This window comes from Mesoplodon mirus (genome assembly GCF_964341445.2).
Source record: "Mesoplodon mirus genome assembly, chromosome: 3".
Lineage (NCBI taxonomy): Eukaryota > Metazoa > Chordata > Mammalia > Artiodactyla > Ziphiidae > Mesoplodon > Mesoplodon mirus.
In genome coordinates this window covers 153,656,855-153,680,876 of record NC_138978.1, presented here as the reverse complement: position 1 = coordinate 153,680,876, position 24,022 = coordinate 153,656,855, and the positions used below count along the sequence as shown (strand labels likewise).

The 24,022-nt window shown below is 38.2% G+C and overlaps 2 protein-coding genes across 12 annotated transcripts in view; one reads left to right on the top strand and one right to left on the bottom strand.

Moving 5' to 3' along the window:
- Window positions 1-790: 790 nt before the first annotated feature.
- ANGEL2 (angel homolog 2) lies at window positions 791-19,821 on the top strand. Of its 10 annotated transcripts, XR_014293565.1 has the most exons (11): window positions 1,124-1,287; window positions 2,860-2,951; window positions 3,184-3,509; window positions 8,160-8,416; window positions 9,556-9,625; window positions 10,835-11,256; window positions 12,156-12,282; window positions 12,698-12,755; window positions 15,068-15,231; window positions 17,006-18,319; window positions 19,460-19,821. XR_014293565.1 is itself a non-coding variant. In XM_082616032.1 (10 exons), exons 2-10 carry the CDS (start codon window positions 2,860-2,862, stop codon window positions 17,155-17,157), a joined length of 1,668 nt encoding a protein of 555 aa, XP_082472158.1. In that variant the 5' UTR covers window positions 1,124-1,287; the 3' UTR covers window positions 17,158-18,789. The 10 variants fall into 10 exon arrangements, 9 of the variants coding, with proteins under 9 accessions (XP_082472162.1, XP_082472159.1, XP_082472164.1 ...); XM_082616032.1 differs by lacking the exon at window positions 19,460-19,821 and having other exon boundaries at window positions 17,006-18,789; XM_082616034.1 differs by lacking the exon at window positions 19,460-19,821 and having other exon boundaries at window positions 2,851-2,951; window positions 17,006-18,789.
- Window positions 19,822-20,641: 820 nt separating this feature from the next.
- The window catches only part of VASH2 (vasohibin 2), a 36,182-nt gene continuing 32,801 nt past the window's right edge, over window positions 20,642-24,022 (bottom strand). For both annotated transcript variants that reach the window (XM_082614385.1, XM_082614386.1), the window contains one exon: window positions 20,642-23,750. In XM_082614385.1, the coding sequence (XP_082470511.1) occupies window positions 23,678-23,750 (73 nt within the window). In that variant the 3' untranslated portion in view covers window positions 20,642-23,677. The remainder of the gene's footprint in view (window positions 23,751-24,022) is intronic.

The following is a 24,022-nucleotide window of genomic DNA, read 5'->3' as shown; positions in this document are numbered from 1 at the left end:
CTGGCCTCTTATCAATTTCTACTGATTGGGGGAAGGCCAAGAACCCTGGCTGGTACCAACTTTACAGAACATAACTACCACAAGTAACGGAAATCAACTATATGTATACGGAGGGAAAAAGTGTTTTTCAAATGCATCTGATTTTCTTATTCACACAAGTTGGGGGGGGGAGCCTTCCCAAGAAATCGCTCCACTACTCTCCCAAACAGCCTATAAAAGTGGTCATCAGGCTTTCCACTATTCCTTTCCCCCTTCACTTTATTCTTCCGCAGTTCTCTCTCTCTCTCTCTCTCTCTCTCTCTGTGTGTGTGTGTGTGTGTATCTCTTGAAGGGGCTCTCCACCTAAGTAATGTTTTCCAAGAATCTAGAGTCCTATACTAAATTTGATAAATTTGATAGCGACGGACACAGACGACGCACACGTACGTTCAAAAGTGAGCTCTGCGGCTGTGTTCCCACAAAATTAATTGAAAAAAAACCGTAGTACCACAATTCTATCAGAACTCAGAGAAGGGCATTTCCCCACTTTGGGCATCCACCTTTGGAAATTCCCAAGGACATTATATAAATACACTAAATTTTTTTTTTTCTTTTTAACAGTAACTGCAGTGAACCCTCCCACAAGCCTTAGTAAAGCTGTTCGGCTCTTAGTTTATTTCCTCTGTTTCTTTAAGACGTAAGTCGGGTGTTTTGCCCTGTTCAGAAATGGCTGCCCCTGCTTCACATGCACTGCGCATGCTTCTTGAACAGAATTTGGCGTAGAGGCAACTCAGTGACTTACGCGGCGCAAGATGGGGACTTGGCGGCGGGCATGACTGAACCTCCCAGCATGCTTTGCAGCCCGGCGGAGAGGCCCGACGTCTAGTGATGGGGAGCCTTTGGTGCTCTACGCCGCCAAATCGGCTGTAGAGGTTGAGGTTGAGCCCGGGGCCTGGGAATTGGACGCTCGCAGAGGGGGAGAATGGAAGCGTGGCGCTGTGTGAGGAGGGGCTACGGCCGCTGTGTGGTGGGGAGAGGCAGGTCAGTAGGGCTGGGTGGCGGGAGGAAGGAGGGAGGGGCGGGCGGCCTGGGGGCGGGCGGCCAGGGTTAACCGGGGCGGGGCGGGGTGGGGAGTGGGGGTTGGACGAGGAAGAGGTCCCGGGCCGCGGTACCGTCAGGACGGACCTCCAGAGACCCTGAGGGATAGGTAAACCCGGCGCGCAGCCGGAGGGGCGCTCGGCCCACGCGGTCCGGGGCCCGGGCGCGGAGCGCGTCGGCCATGGGCCGGGTTCGTGCTTTCCGGACCAGGTTGGCCTCAGAGTCCCGGCCCTTTTCCCCCAACCCAACCTCCGAGCCAGCCTGAGCCTCCGGGTCCCCGGCCTCCTTCCCCAACCCTGCAGCCCCCTCCGGGAGCTGCCGGTCTGCAGGGAGGGGCTGGTTTGTTGTTGTGTTGGTGCCTCTCGAACTTTAGTCACTGGAATCCCAACCTTTACGATTATTAGCAAATTCTCTTTCCACATCTATGTTACTTACTGGATATTTTTCTTGAAATTGACTCACTTTTTAAAAAAGCACTTCAATAGGTGCTGCACACGTTAGCGTCTCCCTAAGCAGTATCCGTGAGATCTTGGGTTTGGTCTACTGATTTTTTTTCCTAATACATTTTGAAATGGATGCTTAGATATAAAAATATTTTAAGTTTAAATGTGTACCACGCGAAACCGACTGGTGTACCACATGTGGGAAGCACAGCACTCTATTAGTTTTTACATGAGTTATGGGGATCTGGTTTTAACTCCTGTAGTCTTGGGACTTGACAATTCAGTTCAACAATGTTTCCTGAGTACCAGCTGTGTGTCAGGCACTGTGCTAGGCACTTGGGAAGAGACCCAGATTAAAAGGAATAAGAAGGCACTGGCCGTGAAGGAGCTCATCATTTTAAGAGAAAAAAAAAAAAAAAAAAGTCTGTATAAGTAGCTACAGATATAGAGAATGTTTTGTAGTACAAGTATTGTATTTCAATACGGTAGCTTATTACAATAGAAAATGTATGGGCAAGCCCCAAATCTCTATGGCTTTCGGAGTTGTCACAAAGCAGGATACACTACCCTTGTCATGTCTTTAAAGATTTACAATTACATTGAGTTTAGAGAACAGTTTGAAAATGTGTAAACTGCTCAATATATGTAACAGTTAAAAAATGCTGTTAAAATGAAACAAATGTAACATATAAAAGTCAAATAACAGTTAAATACAATTTAAGCAAAATTCTTTTGGTGATAAAAGTGGACATTATTGACACTATCTTGGAAATGTACCTTTAATGAATTCTGGAGGAAAGGATAGAAGTTTTTCTCAGAATCCTAGCATTTTGCCAGAACAGTGTAGTAGAAAGAAGGTGGTGCTTGAGTTGCGTTGTTTCTTAGGAGAGCCTGAGAGCGATATATCTATTCAAAATAATAATAACACTACTTTGGAGACATTTTTCATGCTATAACCTATCATATAATTGGTATCAGATAATTGATGCTGTTGGGTTTGGAGTGTTGGTGAATTTCTAGTAAGTAATTCTCTTTCATTTCCCTCAAGGAGAAGCGTGCTTTAAAGTAAAAGAAAAAAAAAGGGAGTAGCATGGAACAATAAATTATCTACCTACTGATTAGCAAAAGAGGTACTTTTATGAGGTAGTGATAGGCTTTTGTTAGCTATAAAGATGTTTGGAAAATATAACCTTGGTATAAAAAACATGTTCAGAAGCATGTTTTTACTCCAAACCCAGGTTGGAGAGATTCACTTTAATTGTAGTCACCTTATGTGTTCTATATTTGATTTAAGTATTATGTTTGCTGTGGATTTTATTTGTCCATCGAGTTTTATTAGATGCTAGAAAGCTACTCTGAATACCGTTTGGTGATTGATTCAACACAGCTGAATTGTGCGGACTTTCAGAAGTGCATCGGGTGTTTCGGGAGGTTGGTGGATTCTATGTTAAGTGTTTAGAATACCATTCATAGTTGTTTAGGGAGAGTATTGAGATATTGCCACTAGTAGTTAAGTAATGGCTGCTTTTTCCCCCATCCTTCACAGATTTAGAAGTCAGATTTGAAATATTAGACATTACCTTCCCTTGAGGAAACATTTAGATTTTGTGTGCTACAGCTGAACAAGAAGTGGTGCCTCAAGGAGTGTATTTATTTCTTTTAGATACCCCATGTTACCCCATCACCAGAAGAGTCTGGGCAGAGACTGGACTGCACCGTGGGAGAATCTGCAAAGGTGTTGCTGGAACAGACATATTTCTAGTTGTATGAGGTGGCCTGGACATTACTCTCGTGCTCCTTACCCATACTTCAGTAGTAGGCATTTTTCACTAAATTGGAGACCACCTTGTTTGTTTGAGTCTAGAACTCAGTTTCAGTACTGGAACTGGACACCTGACAACCTGAGCCAGACATCTTTGATTCATCTCTCTAGTTACATCATGAACTCTGAGGGAGATGAGCCTTCATCAAAACGAAGAAAACACCAAGGTAAAGGTGACATTTATCTTGGTGGAGAAATAGACATAAGCCATAGAGTAATTGAAACTTTCATATTTAATCCTTAAGAAAACCTGCAGGTTTTAGAGGTGTTGGTGTTTATTTTTAGCCAGTAGTTTTCTGTTATAAAAAAGGAAATTCTTTTTTAAAATTAAGACTTTTAAAAAGAAATCTTCAATTAATTGTGTATTTCTGGCAGTAAAAATAGAAGTGACTCTACATATAGACTAAAGTTGGAAAACAATGGAGGACTAGATTAATACATTAAGTTTAATTTAAGAATAATTTTCAGATTCAGTGTTTTTGAAACAAAGGTCCTTAGACTTCTTAGAAATTGGTGGATGTATGCTTGGGAGTCCACAGAGCTATTTAAAAAAATCATGTTTTCATTTTTAATGTTAGCTTCATTGTATAAGACAAAAGAATTTCCTTAAATAGAAACAATCATAAATGAAAGCTATTTTCTTAAAGAATCAGATTTTAGCTTATTAGATTTATATTTCTCATACTGGGGTCTGTAGACATAATCTCGAGAGTCTGTGGGAAGTTTTATCTTTTAACCACATCTTATTCAACTTTGAGACACTTTTTTCTAGATATCTTGATTATTTCTATTTTTCTCATATACTTTTTACTCTAAACAATTCACCAGGCTCTCTGTGCTGCCAGCCCAGCCCTGCCTCCAAAGTATACATGAGTTGTCTAAGTAAATTTGGAATTGTCTTTCTTACTGAGCTGTGGTTTTCAGTGAAGATCATCCCTCTGAAGATATGAAAACAGGCTGTGTGAGTGTTAATGTGTAGGAAGCTGACCTAAGTTTGTCAAAGGATGGCATTCACAGTGTCTCACTTGGAAGTCAGAGCTAGATTAGTTAGTGCTCTTTCAAGTAGAACTTCTACTACACATTTAAGTAGAAATTCTAAGCACTCAAAAGTGAAAATCTATTTGTATAGCACTTAACCACCACATGTGTTTGTAAACAAAGCTTTGTTTGAATGATTAAAAGGTGTATTTAGAGACATTAAAATTAGGTTCCTAAGGACAACTCATACTTTATGAATCTAGGGCTGTATGATGACATGAGATAGCTTCTCATTCACGTATTCATTGTTCATCAGGACGACACACTCCTCTTCTGTTTAGCCTTTTGTTATAAATCAGGTGTGCTCTCAGATGGAGCGGTGGTGTAGTGACACAAGCATGGGCTTAGGAACCGCTCCCTGCTCTCATTCTGCTCCACCACTAATTGTGTGGGTTTGGACAGGTCACTGAACCTCTCTGCTCCTTGGTTTCCTAGTGTAAAATAATGCCTACTTTGAAAGCCTGTGGAGGCATGAAGTGAGATATGTCAAAGTGCCTAACACACTGTTGGCTTCATAGTAGGTACTCAGAAAATCCTGGTGGTGTTGTTTTCCCTTTAATGGACGGGGAATTACATTTACAGACTGATAAACTTTGATTGCAACCTGACTCTTTATATGTCCGTTCTTCCTAGGTATTGTGAATAAGGAAAATGCTCTTCGTTAAGCCATATTTGTGACTTCTGATATTTCACTAATACTACTTTTCAATCAAGAGAACAGCATTGCTAACTTGCCTATCACTTTAAAGTGGTATTTGAAGGATTTGTGTGACACAATTATGACCTTTTAATTAGGCACCCTAAAAACCTGATCAGGCCTATTGCTTACTTTCTTTGATTCATCTGTCTTCTCTGCTGTGATCACCTTGTTGCTCCTGACATGGAAGGTATATAAGCTTTTGTAGTGTGAATTTATGTTGTGAAGTATGTGAAGGCCAAAGACTATCCACTCTCTCAGTAGTTTTCAAATTGTCTTCCAGGGAACCCTAGCATTCAAACACATTTCTGTATGTTTATTAAAAGCAAATGTGGTCAGGATAAGACGTGTTTACCCCATCATCCCAGCTCCAGTCCCAACATACCAGGGACTGATGGTCATAACATGAAAAGTAATGCCAAAGGGTTATACAAGCTGTAAAAGTCTGAAAGCCACTGTATTAATTTGATAATCTGATGGTCTCAGTTATTTAAAAAATGGAATTGCAAAAAGACTTGGTTACAAACTCTTAATTGCCAGGACTATACAAATTTTAATGCTTTTATATGCCTTTATATATACATATTCTACAAGAAAGTATGAATGATTTTTTTAGACTTTCATCTTTCATATTTTAATGCAATGGTGCCATCAGGGTAGTGCTGTAAGTTTGTGATGGTAGCTTACATTTTGTTTGTATGACTAGAGCCCTTTCCATCTCGTATACCTATAAAGACTTAATGATTTGTGGCTAAGACCATAGACAGTCCCCAGTTTATGAATGAATTGTGTTCTAGATAATCAGTTCTTAAGAATCAGTTCTGTTTTCCTCATAGAAGCTATGTTATAAATCTCAGGGTAGTTGTGTGGAGTCAGTACAATTTGCTTTAGTTGTGGCCCTTAGGGGTAGGATTCTCCATTTTCAGTGAAGGATAAGGAAGGGGATAGCTTCCTTCTCTTTCCTGGGCATAGGACAAGCTCTAGGCTAAATTATGTAATAGTTGAACGCTTTTGTTTAGTTTGGTTTTCTTTCCTTCCACCATTTTTTCTTAACCTTTCTCCTCAGGCTCCTAGTACCTTCATGGTATCATAATTCCAACTCCCCTGTTCCACCCAGACCTCACTATTCATAAAAATTACCTTCCTCTTCTGTCCTCTGGTCAAAATTCCTATTCCCTCAGTGCAGCAGATATCAGCATTTAGATTTTGAGGGAAGAAACCTGATTAAAGTCAATTTACCAGAGTATATTTTAAAATTTTTACTTCACTGGCATTTTTATAGAGCGTACTGACACTTTTTTTCTTCCAGTTTTATTGAGATATAATTGACATATCAGCCCTGTATAAGCTTAGGTTGTACAGCATAATGATTTGACTTACATACATCATGAAATGATTATCACAATAAGTTTTGTGAACATCCGTCATTCCACAGAGACACAAAAGTAAAGAAATACTCTTCCCTGTGATGAGGACGCTTAGGATTTACTCTCTTAACAGTTTTCCTATAGAACACACCACAGTGCTCATTACATTGATCATGTTGTACATCACACCCCTAGTATTTATTCATCTTATAACTGGAGGCTTGTACCTTTTGACTGCCCTCAACCAGTTCCCCCTCCCCACTAGAGTGTGTTGATATTCTGACTGTAAATATACCATCATTGTAGAAGATTTGGAAAAATCTACCACAATCCTTCCTCTCAGAGACAATTACTCTTAAAAACAGTGGTATGTCTCCCTTTAGTCTTTTTTCCCCCATATATAAAATATTTTTCTTCAATTTAATTTTTAATTGGTGAAATCTTAGGGATTGTCATCCAGTGAAGTGCAAACCTTCTTTCAGGAAAAGGGAGATATTCTAGGGCTCAGATTTTTTTCATATCATCTAATCATGCTCAAAAGTCCATCTTCAAACCTTTTTGTTTCCCAAGTTCATCCCATTTCTTGTTTTTCCCTTCTTTTGAGCTTATAGATTCTCTAAAATGTTCCACATCTTTTTTATGGCTTCCATGGCAGTAAGAGTATCCTCTTTAATGGTGGGGTGAGGAAGACAAGATCAAAGGGGGGTGTGTGTCTGTGTATATATACATATATATAAACATATATACTTAGTGGTGTGTGTATCTATAGTGATACACGTATATATATATATTTACTTTTCGTAGTCATTTCTAAGTCAAAGACTGCCTGTAATTGCAAAATCTCATGCTATTTGATCCTCTTCTCATCACTTTATCAGGGTACATGGTGTCTTTGCAGAATATAAACTATCACACATTCCCGGTTGCTGCATGCTAGGTTGGTCAGTCAGGCATCATGATTTACTCGCATTCTGTAGCTGTATTACATTTAACTTTTGCTTTGGTGTGCATTAAAAATATTTCTTTTGCTTATTTTGTTTGCATTCTTCCAGTAAATACTGCTTCCATTTATTGTCATTATATACCCTTCATTCATGTCTAAACCAGATTTCTCAGATGAATTGTTTCTGGAACTTAGTTAAGCATTTGATGATCTTATCGTACTAATAGGTGATAAAATACAATGTGAAATCACCTTACTGAAAGGCCAGCTGTGACATACATATTATCATGGTTATGAAGTTGCTGAGCATGTCTGCGGCAGAGCCACTTCGTAACCATGGGGAAGTGAGAAACCGTGACCCCAATACAGTCAGTTTTATTAACACACACTCTCAGCCTCCAAAATGACTTGCTAGACCCTTTTGTTGCTGAGCATGTCTGTGGCAGAGCCACTTCATAACCATGGGGATGTGAGAAACCATGACCCCAATACAGTCAGTTTTATTAACACACACTCTCAGCCTCCAAAAGACTTGCTAGACCCTTTTAAACTGTTTTGTACCTCTTGGTCAGTCAGTGTATCATTTTACTGCCTTTGTAGTCAATTTGATGACAACTTCTAGTTATTGAGTACTACATTGCCATTTCCTAGGGAAAAACATTCTGTTCATTGCCTATAGGAATGTTTAAAAGGCAAGAAAATACTTATATACAGGAAAAATATGATCCATTTTTAATTAATCCTTTGTATTTTATCTAATATATTTTAACAGGCACAATAAAACGGCATTGGGAATATATATGTAACCATAATAAAGAAGAAACGAAGATCCTAGGAGACAAAAATGATGACCCCATATGTGGAGACAGTGAGAACAAGTTTGACTTTTCAGTGATGTCCTATAATATACTTTCTCAAGATTTATTGGAAGACAATTCACACCTTTATAAACACTGCCAGCGGCCAGTATTACACTGGAGTTTTAGGTTTCCCAATATTCTGAAAGAAATTAAACACTTTGATGCAGACGTAAGTACAAAATATCATCAAAATTCTTCACATAAGGAAGAGTTGGATTCATTTCTGAACTAAATGGTTTTATCCCTTTTGTTTGTAGGGTAAGAAGGGAAGACATTAAATATAGTGATGAGGGAATTCCCTGGCGGTCCAGTTGTTAGGACTCTGCACTTTCACTGCCAAGGGCCTGGTCTGGGAACTAAGATCCCACAAGACACAGCGTGGCCCAAAAATAAATAATATATAAATATAGCGATGGAACAGTTTTTAACAAGGTATCATAACTTTGGAGGAATAACTTGCTAATGGTTGTTGATATAAATAATTATATAATGTTTCAAATAAGATCCAAAAAGTTTTAAGTGTCAATCAGTTTTGAGACAGGGACTGGCACCATATTAAGTATTCAGTAAATATTTCCTTTGATTCAAAATTTAAATAATTCGTGCAAAAATTTATTTAGATGATAGCATTCGAAAAGAAAGGACTAGGGGCTTCCCTGGTGGGGAATCCGCCTGCCAATGGATTAAGAATCCGCCTGCCAATGCAGGAGACGGGTTCAAGCCCTGGCCTGGGAAGATCCCACATGCCGTGGAGCAACTAAGCCCGTGGCCACAACTGCTGAGCCCACATGCCACAACTACTGAGCCCATGTGCCACAACTACTGAAGCCTGCGCACCTAGAGCCCATGCTCCACAACAAAAGAAGCCACAGCAATAAATTCGTGCACCACAACGAAGAGTAGCCCCTGCTCGCCGCAACTAGAGAAAAGCCTGTGTGCAGCAATGAAGACCCAGTGCAGCCAAAAATAAATAAAATAAATTTTTTAAAAAAAGGACTAGAAGGATTTAGTACTAATAAACATGTAAATTCAGGAAAAATATTCCAACATATAAATTATAAGTATTTCCTTTGGTAAATACCAGTTTTGGATAATAAGAGGGCTTCATGTGATTAAAGGTCAGAGTTTTGGGGACTGATCAAATTTGGAGACATTGATTTGATCTATACATTACAAGAAAAAAAATTTTTTATTTCAGCTTTCATCAGGTTTTTAGAATTTTAGAAACCTATTTTTAAAGACAAAAGCACCAGAAAATTCATATTTGCATTTTTTTGTTTTAATTCAAGCCATTTTTTTTCTCTTAAGGTACTTTGTTTGCAAGAAGTGCAAGAAGATCATTATGGAACAGAGATCAGGCCAAGTTTGGAATCATTGGGTACAGTGTAACTTTTACTTTAGCCAGATTTACTTAATGGGTTGTTAAAGTATAACTTGCTAATAACAAAGATGTGTGGTGTATTTGGACCAAAAATCTTAATTTTGGAAAAACTTAATATGCATTTCAGAAGGTCAGGAAAACATTGAGGTATATCAAATGGGACCTTTTGTGTTAATACATAATTTTAATTCGGATGGAAAGGTATGCAAGAATCTCTTAATAGCTTCCCTTCCAGGAGTTGCTTTGCCTACTCCCAGAGCCCTAAGATTCTGAGTTCCGTGAGATCAGGGACCATCGTGTCTAGTTCATCATCATATAATACCAGGGTCCACCGTGTGTAATGGGTAGAAGCTGAAAATCTGTTTGGTGAGTGAATACCTCTAGAAACAGGTTGTCTGTTTGAGAAATGCTGCCTACTTCGCATTCATTCATGCAGCAAATATTGATATTTTTTGAGTGCCTACTGTACACCATGCACTGTTCTAGGCAGTGGGGATATAGCAGTAAGCAAAACAGGCAACAATCTCTGCCCTTGGGGAGCATACATTCTAGTGGAGAAAGGCCAAGAATAAACTGAACAAACAAGTAAATAGTGCCTTAGGTAATGGTAGTTTTCTGGAGAAAAGCAAATGGGCCAGGTTTCAGTTTTAAACAAAATGATCAGAGAAGGTAACATTTGAGTAAAGACAAAGGAGGTGAAGGAACAAGCCATGGCTAGAGCTTTCCAGGTAGTGGAGATAGCAAAGGAAAGGCGCTGAGGTTGGAGTGCCTTAAGGCAAGTGAAGCTGCTGTGTGTGGAGTGGAGCAAGCGGGGAAGAATTAGAGGCAAAAAGGTGAGAGATATGGGGTTGGGGGTGGTGGTGAGGGGGCAGATTACTATAAGGCCTCACTGTCTTTGTCATGACTCTGACTTTTGTTAGGATGGAAATGAGAATGTGATAATGTACATGTATGTAACCCTGAAGTCTGCCAGTAAAAAAATCTATTTGACCCAGTCTCAGACTTTTTTGATTCTAACACTTATTAACATCCTACATTACTAATGTTTTGCAGAATACACTTTGGTAAACGTTGTTCAAAAAATTAGGAGAACTGTGTTTTGCCATATATATAATTTTTTGTGTGTGTGGCAAAACACAGCTCTTCTAATACTTATATATATAAAAAACCAGCCATCTTCATTTAAAATTTTTTTCTTTCCTCTAGGTTATCACTGTGAATACAAGATGCGGACAGGAAGGAAACCTGATGGCTGTGCCATTTGCTTCAAACATTCCAAATTTTCCCTCTTATCAGTGAACCCAGTGGAATTCTACCGCCGTGATGTTCCTCTATTGGACAGAGACAATGTTGGATTAGTGTTACTCTTGCAGCCCAAAATCCCAAGTGCTGCCTCCCCTGCGATCTGTGTGGCTAACACACATCTGTTGTATAACCCAAGGCGAGGTGATATTAAACTGACCCAACTGGCAATGCTTCTGGCAGAGATTTCCAGTGTTGCCCATCAGAAAGATGGCAGCTTCTGCCCCATTGTTATGTGTGGTGACTTTAATTCTGTTCCTGGTTCTCCACTGTATAGTTTTATAAAGGAAGGGAAATTGAATTATGAAGGACTTGCCATAGGAAAGGTACGTGCTTGTTTCCTCATCATTAGGAGATGGACTTAGTCTCTCTCTTCGTTGTAAAGTAAGGATGGTCATCACAGGGCTGTTTGAAAACCTTGATGAGTCAGTACCCTCACTTTACCAACCTGTGATGATGAGCTACAGCTACTGATAAGTAATTATTTTACTTGATTGAATTTGACCCATTGAATTTCCATCTATTTGTGGCAACATTCTGCTTGGAGGAATTGACAGGCAGTAAAAAATTCAGAATGGGGGAGGAGAAGAAAAATGAAAGCATTGACAGACATGAGTACTGCATAAATAAGGAATTACTTACAAGGTGGCAGAATAGAATTTTGAATGCTGGATGTGGGCAATATAGTTGGCAAAACAGTAATTTAGTATTTATTTATTATATAAGTTTCCCTTTATACAGTGATAAATATTTTAATTCTTTAGCTGAGTAATTTATCCCATGTTTTTATTTTAAGTGTACTTTCTTTTGCTTACTTTAGATAATTTCATCTTCGGTATATTTAACCAAAATAAACTCTCCACCACTGAGTTTTGAATGATAGTTTGAAATTTTATAAGAGTTGATCTCTCTTAGTATTTTATGTAAAAGGAAATATGTTGCAGGTAGTAAAAAAGGAGGAACAGTATTAGTCCAAAACTATAGATCGTTTAGATTTCCAAATTAGACAAAAACATGCATAGGAAAAGATTGCCATTTACATGTAAATAATAAGTGCTTTCTGAACTGTATTTGAACAAGATTTTATAAGCACAAATAATCAATGTAATGAATAAAGGGTAATATTTACCATTCTTGGATTCCCTTTTATCTAAGAAATAAACTTTTCAGTACACAAACTATTTAAAATCTATTCACCTAAGATACCTGTTGAAATTTTGTTTAGGTATCTGGCCAGGAACAGTCTTCACGGGGACAAAGAATTTTATCTATTCCAATTTGGCCCCCAAACCTAGGTATCTCACAGAACTGTGTGTATGAGGTACAGCAGGTACCAAAAGTAGAAAAGACAGGTAAGTGTTTGCAATACATTTTGGCAGTCTTCTTGATAATAGTGTTCCATTTGAAGACATAAAACTAAGTTTTTAAAGGGATAACATCTCAGTGATGAATATTCATATATAAAAGCATATAGTTGTTTGCTTATTCCTTTTTTTTAAGAGCTCTAAATTTACCTTTTTAAAATTCAGCTTCCAAAATTATCTTTGCGTGAATTACTTGCATGTTGCTTTGGAAATGTTTGTGTTTTATTTTTGCTAATTCTGGAGATCATCAAAACATAGATACGAGAATGAACCATTTAACTAGGCATCTATCTAAACTAGATATGTCTTAAATATTGTTCCTAGAGTAAAAGGACTATACTAAGGCAAGCTAGAACAAAACAATACATTGATAGTATAAATATATTTCTCTTTGTTCTTACAGACAGTGATCTGACACAGACACAGCTGGACAAAACAGAGGTCCTAGTAACAGCTGAAAAGTGAGTTTTGGAAAGCAACAATAGACATTTGCTGACTTTAGTTGAGTAAAGAAATCATTTCTCAAAAATCACTTGGATGAAAAATGAAGTTGATGTTATTTTATGCTGGTGAAGAATGCTGGCTCTGAAGTGAAGTAGACCTGAGTTCCAACCTTGACCTTGCTACTTTTTAGCTGTGTGATTTTTGAGCAAGAAATTTAACATCTCTAAGGTTCAGTTTCTTTATCTATAATTTGGGTTGTTGTGAAGATTAGATGAGACAAAGCATGTAAAGCTCAGTGTTTGACATACAATAGTAAGTGCTTAAGCACTGCTGTTTATAGAAGCAGCTTGTCCGGGGACCTGAACAGGCTAGTAAATTTATTATCTTTGAAATTTATTGCTATTACATATTTAAACAAAGGTCAAGATCACAGAAAAATATCTATCAGATTTCAAGAGGACCTTTAGCCTCCTTTGACTTACTGGATCTTGAAACAAATCTATAGGAGAATTGATCCAAAAGAATATGTCTGTAGAAAAGACAATTACTTATACCGTATCTCTTAAACTACAGGAAAAGGTCATCAGAGGTAGCTGGGTGAAGATGCCTGGATTTCTTTTTATTAAAGAATCATGAATCTTTAGGGCTGTGGTTGAGAAACAGATGTATATTAATACAACAGGGTGGAGACTTAAATCTTGTCTCTTGGGAGATTCTTGAAATGTCTTGATTGTTTCATATTGTGGCTCTTTTATAGCTTTGACTTTTGTTTAACATTTAAATTTCGGGACCACCTCTCATTCTCTTTATCTGCTTTCTCCTCAGTCTTATTTTATTTTGTATATCTTGTTTTGGGAAAATTTCTCATATATAAGAATTAGTAAGAAAGCAATTTTTTTGAATTTTTGAAAAAGAATATATAAAAATCTGTGATTAAAACTTTCAAAGTAAAAACTTCCCTGAGTAAGATTAATAAAAAGGTTACTCTTACTAACAAATACTTAGTTTTGAGTAATTCTAAAATCTTTTTATAACAAAATGGGGTATAAGAAAAGATACTTTTAAGTATCTGTATAAATACAGTGTGTGTATACGCATAGCTTTTATCTGTAAACTGAAATGTTGGTAGTAAGATAACAGTTTGCAGGAGACCTATTTTACAGTTAAAAATATTGTAAATATAAGTCCTTAGACATAAAAAATTGCTAAAACTTGGAAGTAGAGCATCTTGAAGCAATTACCTTTGCTTATTGACATATGAGCTCTTTAAAAGCAGAGCAACATCTTTATTTGTGTATTCTCAGTGCATAAGATGAGATAGTGCCTGGGACTTAGTACATGCTTGGTAAATGTTTGTTGGGTGAATAAAAAAAAAGGTTTTTTTTAATTTTGTTTTCTTTTGTGACATAAAAGATCCTTAAAATTCATGATGTGTTAGTAGGAAATGATTTTTAAACCTTTTACCCATAACATTATGTGTATTTGTAGTGTGGGGTAAATGTAAACCATTATAGAAGCTGTTTTAAGATACAGTATGGGGAATTCCCTGGCGGTCTGGTGGTTAGGACTCCACGCTCTCAGAGGGCCCAGGTTCAATCCCTGGTCTAAGGTGCCGCAAGCCGTGCAGTGCAGCCAAAAAAAACCAGATGCAGTACAAAATTATCTCATATACCATACCAAGAACAGTCATGGTAAAATATAACCCCTCTGACATCAGAAGTCTGTTAGTTCTAAATAGCATTCCTAAAGGCCACTTTAATTTTCCTTCTTAAAAACAACAAAAAACTTATAAATTGTTTAAGAATATGTGTTCATTCACAAGTGAAGGCTCTCAAATATGTTATAATTAATTTTAAAAGTCACATTAGGGCTTCCCTGGTGGCACAGTGGTTGAGAGTCCGCCTGCCGATACAGGGGACGCGGGTTCGTGCCCTGGTCCGGGAAGATCCCACATGCCGCGGAGGGGCTGGGCCCATGAGCCAAGGCCGCTGAGCCTGCGCGTCCGGAGCCTGTGCTCCGTAACGGGAGAGGCCACAACAGTGAGAGGCCCGCATACCGCAAAAAAAAAAAAAAAAAAAGTCACAGTAGTCGGTTAAGTATTGAGCTCCCCACTTGCACCCCACCCCATGTATCACAGCTCTGTTAATGGGTTTTGGATATCACTGCATGAATAAAGGAATGCAAAATTGTGATATGGTCTATTTAAATAAAGATTGTCCTAATGTCTGGTTTTGTCTGGAAATTAAGTGAAAAAGTGGTTTAAATAGGAGGAATTATAAAAATCATGAAGAACTTGATGGATGCTAAATAATTTTTCTTTTCAACTTAGATTATCTTCAAAGTTACAGCACCATTTCAGCTTGTCATCTGTTTATTCACATTATTTTCCTGACACTGGAATTCCAGAAGTGACCACCTGTCATTCCCGCAGTGCCATAACTGTGGATTATATTTTCTATTCTGCTGAAAAGGAAGGTGTTGCTGGGCAGCCAGGTAAAGAATGCATGTAATCTTAAATTCTGCTTGAGAACAAAGTAACTAAAACTTCAGGGCTAAAGTTGAGAAAGCTAGCTAAACATCTAGATGTTTAGATTTCGAAATTAAAAATATTTTTAAATTGGTAATATATTTGGCAGATTGGTGATATATTTGAGTAAATCAGTTTATCACCTGCAAAAGTTGGAGGCAGTAGAACACCTCAAAGCAAATTATGACCCAAGAATTATATCCTCAGCTCTATCCTCCAGTCCCAGTCAGCTTCTGAGGTAGAGCACAGATCTTTCATATCGCCCTTTGGTTTTACTCTCCATACATTTATGTTTTTCTTGTGACAACAACATCATACAGTTTTGTACTTAAATTTTACTGAACTATGCTGCCTTCATTGTAGGGCCTTGCTTTTACTGCCAACGATTGACAGTTTTGTCATGTTAAACCTGGAATATTGGTTCTTCCTGGAAAGAGAAGTCTATAATATATGTGTTTTCAAAAAGCAAAGGTGGGGCTTCCCTGGTGGCGCAGTGGTTGAGAGTCCGCCTGCTGATGCAGGGGACGTGGGTTCGTGCCCTGGTTCAGGAGGATCCCACATGCTGCGGAGCGGCTGGGCCCGTGAGCCATGGCCGCTGAGCCTGCGCGTCCGGAGGCTGTGCTCCTGCAACGGGAGAGGCCACAACAGTAAGAGGCCCGCGTACCGCAAAAAAAAAAAAAAAAAAAAAAAGCAAAGGTGATAACACACTCTTCTTTGTATGATTCAATGAAAACAAGGTTTTATTTATTTATTTTTTTTGCGGTACACGGGCCTCTCACTGTTGCGGCCTCTCCCGTTGCGGAGCACAGGCTTAGCGGCCATGGCTCACGGGCCTAGCCACTCTGCGGCATGTGGGATCTTCCCGGACCGGCGGCAGGCGGACTCTCAACCACTGCGCCACCAGGGAAGCCCAAGATCTTAAATACTAATCAGAGGACTTAACATGGAGAAGGAAGTGCCATTTAAAGTAACTGGAAGTCAAAAATATATTCAGAAAACTGAAAATCCTAAATGTGGGCAGCTATTTTGTTTTTCCTGATTTTCCCCTTTTTCTTTTTACAGTGCTACTTTTCTTTTCCCATCTGTTTGTTTGTTTTCTCCTTCACAAGGGTAACCTTACTAGTAACATTCAGGAGGTGGTTTACTCCTCTCTGCTAGATCAACTCTGCAAAATAAGCTTGCTTTGAATTTGTAATAAGGTTCTGGTAGTTGTCATACTGAAGAACACTCACTAGGTGGCGGAAGTGTGCCATGGACCAGCATCACTTATGTTAACATTAAGAGCACATCCTCTTTCCATGGGTACTGAGTCTCTGGGACCAAACTATACTAACTTATTCTGCAGTCACCTCATAAATGTCCTACTCAGATGTGGCTTGGTCTGATTTTATACAACTACAGAAAGGTTGATGGGTGAATTTCTTAGGTAGTTGTCAATCTCAAATTATTCTTAACATCTTATGTGTTGCATTGATATTTTCTTCTAAAGATTATTTGCAGAAGTTGAAATGGAAAAAAAATCTGAAATAGAAAAAAACAAGCATCTGAAACTTGTTAGAGAATTATAATTAGGTTATGTCACAATAAAAATTTAACCATATTCTAAAAACTGTTTCATATTAGACTTCCAGAAGGGTGTCAAGCTATATATCATTGTTGTTTTAAAAGAAAAAAAAAAGATTGGTATGATTTACAGTAACCTGTTGTTTCACTAAATATATATATGTTTCTTTAATGTAGGAGCCGAAGTTGCTTTGGTTGGTGGCTTGAAACTTCTAGCTAGACTGTCACTTCTTACAGAACAAGACTTATGGACTGTTAATGGACTTCCAAACGAAAATAACTCTTCGGATCATCTGCCTTTATTGGCTAAATTCAGACTTGAGCTCTGACTCTTTTTTTTTTTTTTTTTTTTGCGGTACGCGGGCCTCTCACTGTTGTGGCCTCTCCCGTTGCGGAGCACAGGCTCCGGATATGCAGGCCCAGCAGCCATGGCTCACAGGCCTAGCCGCTCCGCGACATGTGGGATCTTCCTGGACTGGGGCACGAAGCCACGTCCCCTGCATCGGCAGGCGGACCCTCAACCACTGAGCCACCAGGGAAGCCCCTGACTCTCCTTTGATTACATATATACTGTGCTTTCCCATTTATGTTCTTTTTCAAAGAATGTAAAGTTCTTAAGAGTTTGCATGTTACTTATTTTTACGCTATGGAATTTCTGAAGAGGTTATGTTAAATGCTTGAAACAGGTAGCAGAAGAAACAAGTTTACAACAATTTTCTTTTTTTGATAATGAAAAAATATTTTCCTGACAAGTGAGATCTAAACGCTCTTTATTGTAAAAGAGTTGTAAATATTTATTCTAAATTCCAGTAAATTTGACAGTGATTTTTAAATATAGTGCAGTTTCTTTAGTCCTCTTAGTAAAGAATTTCATTTCATGTTTTTGGCAAGCTTTACAGTGGATCCAAAATATCTTTGAGTTCTTACAAACCACAACTCATTTCCCTTGCAGAGGCCCGATATCATCATGAGGATCATATGTTTGTTGAGTCCTAAGTAGTTCATCTCAGAAATCATCAGGTTCACAAGTGTCCAACCAACCATTGTAGTTTGTTTTTGAGGGGGCTCAGTAATGCTTTTTAAAATTGTACAAATTGCTTAATTCATCTTATTACTATCCTGAGCCATGTAATATACCTGCATTTTATTGGGGAAATATAGGTCACCATAACTAGTAGGATGAAGTGCTTTACACAAGCCCACTTTCCATCCTGTCATAGACCATTGCAGGATACCTAGGAGAGGCAGAGATTGGGGTTATGCCTTGTGTTTCCCTAGTAATTTTTTTTTTTTTATATATTCAGTTTCAAGAAAAGATCCCTGGATTCGGAAAGATATTTTATTTTACTTAACTAATCCTGTAGAAATTTATTTTATTAGGAAACGTATTTGGAACAAAGTGGCAGCTATAAGGTTATTTTTATTTTGCCTTAGAAATAAGAGGAAGCCAGCAAAACTCTAGAGAGATATCAGCTTGGAGACATAATGCTCGTAAGTAGTAACTTTAACTGTTTTGTTTTGTTGTGGTTTAACTGTCGTGGTTTTGTTTCTAAAATGTTTTATCATGATGCAGCAGTGTGAGATGATGCTGATTTTGTTTATAAAGTGGTGAAGAGCAGGCCTAAAAAATGCTGTAGTTGGCTCTGTATAAGTGTTTGAATCAAAAAATTTTAAACATAATTGAAAATTTTCTCTTTTTTAGACATTGGGATCAAAGAATTATGTGCATTTTTACTAAGTAGTAATTTTATACTGAATTATACAAGTTTTTACAGTGGGTTTTCTTAATAGAATACTTCATCTTAAATTAGAAAGCAGCAGCTACTTTATAGTCTTGGACTTTAAAAGTTTTTCTACTAAAGTATTTACTACAATTTTTAAAAAATAAACCAGATAAATACCCCCAAAAGGCATGTGGGTTACAAGGATTTGCCTAGTAAAAATTATAGCGATAAGCAAGTACTTTTTTTTTTTTTTTTTTTTCTTTTTGCGGTATGCGGGCCTCTCACTGTTGTGGCCTCTCCCGTTGCGGAGCACAGGCTCCGGACGCGCAGGCCCAGCGGCCATGGCTCACGGGCCCAGCCGCTCCGCGGCATATGGGATCCTCCCAGACCGGGGCACGAACCCGCATCCCCTGCATCGGCAGGCGGACTCTCAACCACTGCGCCACCAGGGAGGCCCAGCAAGTACTTTTAACTGTTTAATGTCTCGCTTTCTCTCACAGTATTAACTATAGTTCTAGGATTTTCATTTCGTAGTAACAGTTTTCAGAAGATTGTATGTTCTAATTAGCAGATATTGTCATCATCAAATAATAACAGCACATAGTATATTTATCCCCTTTTAGTATTGGGGAAAGAAAAATGAAGGTTCATTGATTACTACTTTGTGTTGTGTGAATTTATTAACTAACTTTATATATAGGTATTGTTGATAAACATCCCTGAAAACCTCTATGAAAACTTAATTTTTTGTATCCTGATTAATATATTGTGATTTTAGGCCCTTTTCATGCGCTTCAATTTTATGGAGTTAATCCATAAAATTGCTTTCTACTTTAGCTTATAGAATGAAGTATTATTTTGTGTACTGGAGGCCAAAGGGTCCATGTAACATCATAGCTTTTTAAAGCTCCACTAGGGACTTCTCTGGTGGTGCAGTGGTTGAGAATCCACCTGCCAATGCAGGGGACATGGGTTCAGTCCCTGGTCCGGAAGATCCCATATGCGGCGGAGCACCTAAGCCTGTGTGCCACAACTACTGAGCGTGCGAGCCACAACTACTGAAGCCTGTGTGCCTAGAGCCCGTGCTCCACAACAAGAGAAGCCACTGCAGTGAGAAGCCTGCACACTGCAACGAAGAGTAGCCCCCACTTGCTGCAACTAGAGAAAGCCTGTGCACAGCAACGAAGACCCAGTGCAGCCAAAAATAAATTTATAAAAAATAAATAAAAGCTCCACTAAAATTAACGTCCATTTGTCTTTACTTTTTTTGGTCCAAAGAGTTAATAACTCTGTTGGATCCTTGTATTTATCTGCCAAAATTAAATTAATTTAAATTTGGTTAATTGCTGAAACCAAATCTCCCAGTCTCAAGCGCTATGCTGTCCAAGTGTGTGTGTGTGTGTGTGTGTGTGTGTGTGTGTGTGTGTGTGTGTGTGTGGTTTTTTGTTGGGTTTTTTTTTTTGGCCGCACCCTGCGACTTACGGGATCTTAGTTCCCTGACCAGGGATTGAACCTGGGCCATGGCAGTGAAAGCAGAGTCCTAACCCCTGGACCTCCAGGGAACTCCCTGTGCTATTTAAGTTTTAAATGGAAAGGGATATATTGTGGAGTAATGAAATTTTGGCTTTACTGTAGCTTTTGCTATCAGTATGCATGTTTGAAATCATCTTTTTTGGAATTTAGCAGCTGTATGCTTTTAACCCTTTGCTTTCATAAAAAAAAAAAAAAAAAAAAACTAAGATCCAGAGAGTTCAAGGGGTTGGAGAAACATTCACGTCAAGTCATTTGCACTTTTTCCCTGTAAGTTACCTAATATATTATTGTACTACATCTGTGCCTGAAGATTTTGTAGTAGATGTACTAAGCTGTGTAATTGACTTGTTGCCTCTTCTAAACTGTTTCATTACCCTTTTCAGCCTTTATTACTTAGGGTGATATACCAAAATATAAGTGAATTAAGATACACCAAAATAGAGTGATGTTTAACACAGAGTCTGAAAATTGTGAACGACAACAAGGGTGAGAGAGTGATAAATTCGTTTACTAGGACAAGTATGTAATAAGAGGAATAAGAAAAAAATCACACCATTTATATTTTTAGAAGGAAAACAATCCTTGGGTTTCCAGGATGGTTTTATTACAGTCCCATGCTGTGTATAAACATACAAATGATGAGAAAAACATTAACTTGAAACATGCACTTATCTGGCATTCCCTAAAATACCATTATACAAGTTTTCATTTACTTAGAAAAATACCCACTAAAACAATCACAGTTTTTCTTAAAAGATTTTTTAAAAATGTGTTGGCCAGAACAAAGTCCAAAGAATAAACAAGATTCTGAATTGCATGTCAAAAAAACTGTACAAGGTTGTACATAAAACTATAGCTTACAAAAGCCTCGGGTATAGTAAGAATACTGAATTAGGATTTCCAAAGTTCTATTTACCAATATCTATTAATAAAATCCTTATGAAATAATTGACTTAGAAAAAGTGAAATGCTCATGATTTCAGAGTGTATAGAAAATACTAAATATCACTTTCTGAAATAAAGTGTACTCAAAACAGCACAACATGTAGTCTAGAATCAAAATTTCTGTCATTCATTTAAACTTTGCATGTATTGCCATAATGGCTTAAGCATAAAATTTCTCTTGCATTAATAACTTTAAAAACTAGATTTCAGATCCCTTCATAGTTTTGTTTTTTACCTTCTGAATTATAGCCAGTTTTAAAATCAGTTCTAGGAGGTAAATCATGTCTTTTTTTTTTCTTGCCTTATCAATTAAATTACTTCACTAGAATGTTGGAGTTTGGTGCCTTTCTCATATCTTTTAGAAATTAACATATTCCATAGGCAATAAAAATAGAATAACAACCAAGAACATTTTAAATTAATTTTCATGTTTCTGTGACTAACTCTTGCTTTGGGGAAATGAGTCTTAAAATCAAGAAATGAGTGTGGAATAAATCAGGTTACTAATTGAATCATCAAGCCAGTTGGCAGTTTTAAGGCTTATGCATCAGCATATTAGAAACAGGTTGTATTCCTATTCCTTTCCCCTTTTCTGTGGGAAATGAGAGGCTATGCAACTATTGGCATTCCATATTTTAGATTGGACAGTACTTAATACTTAGAAAATCCTATTCCAAGCTCTTAGAATGATTGCAATGTTATAAGTAGTCTACTTATTGGATATAATATTTTCAGATTGATAAACAGATGATGGTATTTCATCTAGAGAGAGAGCTAGGTCAGTATTGTTTTAGAACGAGAATGAAATGATTCACTGGCGACTGCAAACATCTAAGTACATGCATGTGGCCATGAGGCTGCAAATGGGTTCATCTTGTGAAGGTTAAAGATAACTCATTTTAAATTCTGCTAACTGATAGTATTCTTGAGGAAAGTGGTTAAGTTCTGAATTTTTAACTTACGCTGTATTTTAATCTAACTGAGATGTACACTTCAGTCAAAGAAAACCAGAAGGGGAAGCACTGAGACTGAAGTAACACTTTTGTTGACTAGCAGACTTCACTTAAATATGCCTTTTGGGGGCTTCCCTGGTGGCGCAGTGGTTGAGAGTCCGCCTGCCGATGCAGGGGACACGGGTTCGTGCCCCGGTCCGGGAAGATCCCACATGCCGCGGAGTGGCTGGGCCCGTGAGCCATGGCTGCTGAGCCTGCGCGTCCGGAGCCTGTGCTCCGCAACGGGAGAGGCCACAACAGTGAGAGGGCCCGCGTACCGCACACACACACAAAAAAAAATGCCTTTTGGTCTCATGAGTTGGCATGGTTGCTAAGATCAAACAAATGAAACGGAAGCTGTATTCTTGATAACATACAGACTTGGTATGCTGTTAGAGTTATTCTGTGTGGTCTGCAGCCAGAAGTTACACTGTAACTACCATATGCAGGCCGGATATTCATACTGTGCTCCGTGGACTAAATCACACTATAAGGTGTAACACTGTACCTGAAGACTCTTCCATTAAAAAAAAGGTTCTGCTGCTCTAATTCATTGTATTTTCCAATACCAGTTTCTAAGCATCATGAAGTGGTACCTAAAAGCAAGGTACTGGAAAATAATCACATCGTGTTGTATTTGGTCTTAATATAAGACATCAGAACACATCTCTAACAACAGTGAGTCCTTCAGAATCGAGGCCTGACTTAGAGTTTCGAAATCAGGTGAAATGGGATCAGCAAGGTTAGCTGGTTCTCAAGACCTACTGATTCACTCCTGGCCTGTGCCTTTGAGTGTGTTACTGTCAGAGGTAATTGCAATACTGCTAAATTTGTGTAACAGTTCATGACCCTGTGTGCTTTTTGCTGGACTCTGCAAAGTTTAAATGTTAGTGACAGAACATAGACTAGCTTCTGAACGTGCTTTTCTTGTTTTGAAAGAACAAAAACTGCTGTCAGTGAATGCTTTAAGAAAGATTTAAGAAAGAAGTGACTCCAAGGTTCTGAAAATGGTTTCCCGTATTGCCAGAAGAACTTCAGTGCTTTTTTAGTAGAACACTTGCATATATAATACCTTAAATTTCATCGCATGTGTGCACCAGGAAAAAAATTCCAGACCTTGTGGAGATCCCCATGGAAAATACTGGGGAAACAATACAAATAGGATATAAAAAAACAAAACACCATTAAATTTGCATATCTGATGTCAAGATGCTGAGGTAATATTGACTGCTTAAAAAAAAAAACCCACCAATCTTTGCCGCTGTTATTGCTGAAAAAGACATTAATACTGATTGAGTTTACCTTACTGTATCAAAAGTGGGAGGGAGGGTTTCATGAACATTTACTACTGCTGTTTAAAACAAGTAAAAGAATGTAGGTAAATGGGAAAATATAAAACTACAGTTATGGTCTTACCCTTTCTATCCAGAGTGAGTCTGACCGCAGTGGGGTTTATTACTTAGCCTTTTCGTGGTTGTCCCTTCGTGAATTTTTTCAAAGTTAATTGTTACCACCCACTCAGAGTCTATTCCAAGTGAACCCTTACAAATAAAATTCACAAGTTCTTAATAAATAGTTGCAGTTCCTCCTGAAGATGCTGGGTAAAGTGCAGACAGAAGCACCATAGAAGCCCTGTTGCTGGCTGTATTGCTGGCCTAAATTCGGATTTGATAGCCCACTTCATTCAGAGTGCTGAGATCAGCCACCTTCTTTTCAGGCAGTGCAGGCCTAAGGGTAAAAGAAAGACGGTAGGCGAGAGGGGAAGGGACAGAAAGATCATTTAGTATCGTCAGGGACCTCTACCCTTTTGGTATTTGCCCCCCCTACACACACACACCAGCCTTAGCTCCCAACTCCACCTCTTGTTTCTGAAGTCCACCTTTATAGGTTTTAAGGAACCTTTTAATAGGCTTTCAATGTAGAGTTCAAAAAATATTTACAGGTTGCTGAATGAGTTTGTTCAACTTTAAGCCTGAATTTGGTCACACTGTAACTTCTGA

What these genes read in the sequence shown, in the direction of transcription:
- ANGEL2 (XM_082616032.1), top strand. Translation starts at nt 2,860, where the DNA reads ATGCTAGAAAGCTACTCTGAATACCGTTTGGTGATTGATTCAACACAG. An exon ending in TTAAACACTTTGATGCAGAC is followed by an intron (nt 8,417 to 9,555) that starts GTAAGTACAAAA and finishes TTTTCTCTTAAG; the next exon opens with GTACTTTGTTTGCAAGAAGT. An exon ending in GCCAAGTTTGGAATCATTGG is followed by an intron (nt 9,626 to 10,834) that starts GTACAGTGTAAC and finishes TCTTTCCTCTAG; the next exon opens with GTTATCACTGTGAATACAAG.